This window comes from Ziziphus jujuba, chromosome 12 (genome assembly GCF_031755915.1).
Source record: "Ziziphus jujuba cultivar Dongzao chromosome 12, ASM3175591v1".
NCBI lineage: Eukaryota > Viridiplantae > Streptophyta > Magnoliopsida > Rosales > Rhamnaceae > Ziziphus > Ziziphus jujuba.
Genome location: NC_083390.1, coordinates 18,532,596 through 18,537,613, shown reverse-complemented (window position 1 = coordinate 18,537,613; position 5,018 = coordinate 18,532,596). Strand labels below are relative to the sequence as shown.

At 30.9% G+C, this 5,018-nt stretch overlaps 1 protein-coding gene across 11 annotated transcripts; it reads right to left on the bottom strand.

The window, feature by feature from the left end:
* Nucleotides 1-4,320, bottom strand: LOC112489253 (uncharacterized). Of its 11 annotated transcripts, none has more exons than XR_007237463.2 (6): nucleotides 4,125-4,320; nucleotides 1,508-1,553; nucleotides 1,127-1,257; nucleotides 586-749; nucleotides 409-482; nucleotides 1-321 (listed from the first exon to the last, which is right to left on the bottom strand). XR_007237463.2 is itself a non-coding variant. In XM_048462231.2 (4 exons), the coding sequence occupies exons 2-4, from the start codon at nucleotides 1,510-1,512 to the stop codon at nucleotides 145-147; spliced, it is 294 nt and encodes a 97-aa protein (XP_048318188.1). In that variant the 5' UTR covers nucleotides 1,513-1,553; nucleotides 4,125-4,312; the 3' UTR covers nucleotides 1-144. The 11 variants fall into 11 exon arrangements, 2 of the variants coding, with proteins under 2 accessions (XP_048318188.1, XP_048318190.1); XR_007237461.2 differs by having other exon boundaries at nucleotides 586-697; XR_007237465.2 differs by lacking the exon at nucleotides 4,125-4,320 and adding an exon at nucleotides 1,806-3,296 and having other exon boundaries at nucleotides 586-697.
* Nucleotides 4,321-5,018: the final 698 nt, after the last annotated feature.

Here is a 5,018-nt window from a genome sequence, read left to right as displayed (position 1 = left end):
TAAATATTTAATAATTGATAGATAAAGGTAATACTGAAAGCAATTCAGATAGGAGCTTCATATATCCACAAGTGGAGAAATATCATACTTCAATTAGTATTCATCTGTGTGTTATAAAATTTACCAGTTAAAGTAAGTACTATTTCAACTGACTGGTAAGATGGTAAGTTGTAGGAAAAAGGGTTTCACAGCTATTATGTCTATCTCAAAAGGATTTCTGACCACAATGATTACAGAATCTCCACGGGGGAACATCTTATTGATTAATCTGTCTTTGGTAACAGGACGGGCTTTTTTCTTGTCTTTCCCAGTTTGTGGCACCTACACAGATGAAACCTAAGTCATGCAGTGAATCTAGAAAAAAATATCATGATAAAAAAGGATGTCGAACAAAAATGAAATGCACACGTCATGTTGAAGTGGCAATCGAAAGCTCTAACTCAACCCAGAAGCTTTCTGTTCCTATGACAGTTGATGAGCACCTGTTTGCAAAATATTTATGAAATCCCAGGCAAAACAACTTTTACTTGACATGCAATACCAGCAATGAAAGCACAAATTTGTGACATGATAAAAGAGCATTACCTCCATGTTTGTGACATGATAAAAGAGCATTACCTCCATGTTGTTTTTGACACTCATCATCAAGAACGAGTGGTCCTGCGTTAAATTCCAAATCCTCACTCTTGCCTCCTTGCTGCAATTCGCTTAAGCATCAGAATAAGATGGTAGAGAAACAGCAGTGATTTCTAGAATTCCAAAATGAGCAGGGGCAAAAAAAAAAAAAAAAAAAAAAAAGACAACGAAGAAGAAGAAGTCATTTAAAGTTCCAAACACAAAATGACACCAAAGAAGTAAAAGCGGAAAGAAACCACTGAGAAAAAAGGACCAAGACAATGGAGATATTAATTTAATGGAGACAATAATTTTACCTCAATGTTTCAGAGCTATTTATATGATACCTAATAGATTCACTCATTGAAATCCTATATTGAATCTTATACAACATGAAGTGGCCTCCACTAATTTCGACGAGGCATTGGAACACTTCTAATACAAAACAACAAAAGTATAAAAGAAATCAAAAACTAATAATAATAAACTTTTCTACGCGTCAGAAAATTACCTAGTGTTGTATGACTCCTACAGAATTCTTGCTTATCCAATTTCATCAATTTGCCATGCAAATTCCCTTTCCAATATAATGGGAGAAGAATACTTGATGGCATATTGTTAAAAATTTAAACATATATCATTCTGCATTGGAAATCAAATCAATAAACAGGCTGGAACATGGTAATCAGAGAAACAGGATTAAAGACAGAACACCAACTAACAAAATGGAAGCAATATCATAATATGGTAACAAGACGAAGTGAGTACTAAATTAGGTTATGAGAAAATAATAACTTAAATCTTCATCCATCAGCCAGCTGGGAGGATAAACAGAAAGAGAAAGTTGATGACCAATGGACATGCCAAAAAGTAAAAAAGGATTAACAATTACCTCATTTTTAAGTCCTAGATCCTTTTTATTGAGATCCTTGATTGATCTGACAATAAATATGCCAACCAAAAAAAATCAAATTAGAAATAGCTAATTATGGATGAAAAAAGCTAATAGATATTTGCAACAAATATCTATACTCATTTCCTAATGCATCCAAGTCAAAACTGAGGAATATAAGAATTACAATTAATTATACTCATTTCCTAATGCATCCAAGTCAAAACCGAGGAATATAAGAATTACAATTAATTACATAAAATTAGGACTTCAAAAAAACATTTATAGAACACCAGACCTTGTATCTATTGGATACTCTAAGATGCAACTTTAAATCCCACAAAGTTAGCTGTATGTATCAAGTGATTTTTTAAGGCTCCATACAATTTGAGATGCAAACTTGGTAATTAATTGAAGTATTGATGTGAAACAAATGAAAAGTTTCCTGAGAGAAGTGAACAAAGTTACAGGAGAAACACAAGTTTGTTGATGAATATCTATGTTAAAAAAAATTTGATAAAAGCAACACATGAAAGAAAAACAAATATATATATATATATATATGAGCAAATCAAGAGATCTTAACATGTTCTGCAGCTCAGCTTTCCACATTTTCAGCGTCAAAGTCTTATTGGAAACATAACTAGAGGCACAAGAAGATCGCTGTTCACTCAAAAATTAAAAATTTGTTCTGGATTTTCAGGAATAATGCTATTAATTTATGATCCTCAAAATAAAAATCTGACTAATTAGGTGGGAATGTTTGCAAAATCGGAAAGTAAGTTTACCATAAATTATAAGAATAGAGTAACTGCATAAGTTAGAAATTGAAGATAACTTACATGTTTGAAAATGGAAACAATTAGTACAATTCAATTAATTGGACCTTAGTTTCAATTTCAAATTTTTGTACTTTCACGCTTAAGCCTCAGATATTTTATGCATTCACAACTACATGAGATAGAATAACCATTACATAGGAAGCAACAATCATTATCAAAAGTGTAAAAGAATAAAGGTTTAGTAAGTTTTAGCAACTGTCTTAATACTGATCAACTCAAGAGAAGTAAAGAAACATACAAGCATAAATACAAATAACACCCGGTACAAGCAAACATGGTCATTAGGCCCCATTCTAACCAAACCCAACCGAACAGTTTGGAAAGAGATTGGCTGGACACCAACACAAGTAAAATGTAAAAACTTATCACCCGGGCTTTGGTCACCCAATTTTCAATTTAGTAGGTTGAGCAAGCAATCACATTAGAGTTAATAGCATTTAAGGGCAATTGACGGGATTCAACTCTAACTGAGTTTAGCCCAGACATGATTTCCACACAACAATTTTTATGCCCTAAGGACAATAAGAACCATAACAAAATATAGAAGCAAAATGGGAATGGCAGAAGGGCAGGGAAAGACAGGATTGTCCCTGTCCGGTTCGTTCCCACCCCTGATATCAGTCTCCCTCGTCAGTCCCATATCCTATCAATAAACAAGATATCGAACAACTTCTATTGTACAAACAGACACACTCAAATGGACATTTTATTGCCAAGGGGGTTTTAAGGTAGCTAAAAAAAATTCCAGAAAATAAAGATAAAACTTCAATCATGATCCACGGATACCAAGCCCTTTTTTGTTTTTAACTTTTATTATTTTTAAAAGAGGAAGGAACAAACAAAAATTACAAACCACAGGGTTATTGTTCAGTTCAGGTCTCCAAAAATTTTCCACATTTGGAGTATAGGAATAAAGAAAATAAATTTGCTGTCATTCTCAGAGGCTATTGAAGTTTAAGACTCCAATAGATTATGCCAAAAAAAAAAAAAAAAAAAAAAAAGTGTATATCCAGGAACTAGAAGACACATACATGGCAGTTTTTAACATTTTAGAGTACACAACACAACCAAGCAAGTATTAGTCAATGGACGGGACTTATGAGTTCATAAGATCTTAGCCAAAGAAATTATGTAAAAAATTATTCATGAACTACATTAAGAACTAACTTAAATCAAGAGAAAACGTAAAGCACATATCTGAACTGAACCCAATAAACAACATGGCTAACCTGGAGCGTACTAAAAAGCTAAGCTAGAGACTTAAAATGTTCATAAATCTAGGGCCCTATAGTAAGTAACCCACAATGTCCCCAAAAAAATATATGTTCTATCTTTTACTTGCCTCCTAAGCTATCAAACAGTGCAAAATTCTTACAAAAGAAGTCAAAATGCCAAATGCCCAAGTACAGATAAAAGTAAATAAAGCGTAGAAAATCCAAAGAATTTCCAAAGACCCAAAAATTATCACCATAGTTTAGGTCTCTATAAGCAGAGTAGGAAGCAAAAGATTCAAATTCTGATAGACTGCTATGTATTGCAAATACCCAAAGAAACAAAAAAAAAAAAAAAAAAAAAAATGCTGAATATGTACTGAAACAAAATTTCATCGGAAAAAAATAAAATAAAATAAAACTTAATGCGCCAAAAACCAAATATAAAATAAAAGCAGCAAGCTCAAAACCCATGATGAGGTTGAAACGGACGAGGAACAAGTGAAAATTTGTTAAATATGTATAAAAAAAAATCTAAAATAGAATGTCAAAATTATAAAATACCTTGGATGAATGAATTTCCGGCAACGACGCAGCTAATACTGAACCGGCGACGAGAGGAAGGAACCACTCCGGTGGAGCCACATTTTGGAGAATAAATGGGTTTAGCGTGAAGCAAAAAATATAATAAAATAAAATAAAATTTAATAAAAAGGTGGAGTTTCACTCTCGTGTCAAATAGCAGGGCATTTCATAATTTATTAAGATACAACCACTGAACCACTTAATTTTAAGAATTAAAGAATCAACTTATATTTTATGGTTGAACTATATTATAAAATTACAATTTCTAATTTTTTGACTATTAAAACTAACTTGTAAACTAATATATGTAAAGTTTTTTATGTGAGTTGAAATGCAATTAAGATAATATGTTGCTTCATTTATTTTAAGTTACAAATATTCAAATTATAAAAAATACCATATACATTACATTGATATATTATAGTATATATATACATATAAATTTGCTAGAATAGATGTTTTATATTGTACACGTTTCATGTTAAGCAACCTTTTATGAGAAAGGCTAACGTTAGAATCATTAAATTATATCAATGGATTAGATTTTAATTTTTAAATAAAAATTAATTTTATTTTATATATATATATATGTTTTTTTATAATGTTTTCTGGGTAATCGTTATGAAATCTTCTTTTTTTTTTTTCCATATAATATATATTGGAATTGTTGTCAAGTTTAATTAATCCATAAATAAATTAGCAAAAAAAGATACATAAAATAATAATTAACCTATCCAAGAACGTAAAATAAAGTAAAATAAAATACAAAGAGCATCTCTAGAAATGGGCTTCTTTATATAAATTACCAACGCAACTTTTATTTCATTTTTTCACCAACCGACAAAACTTAAAGACCATTTTTCTACATTTTTT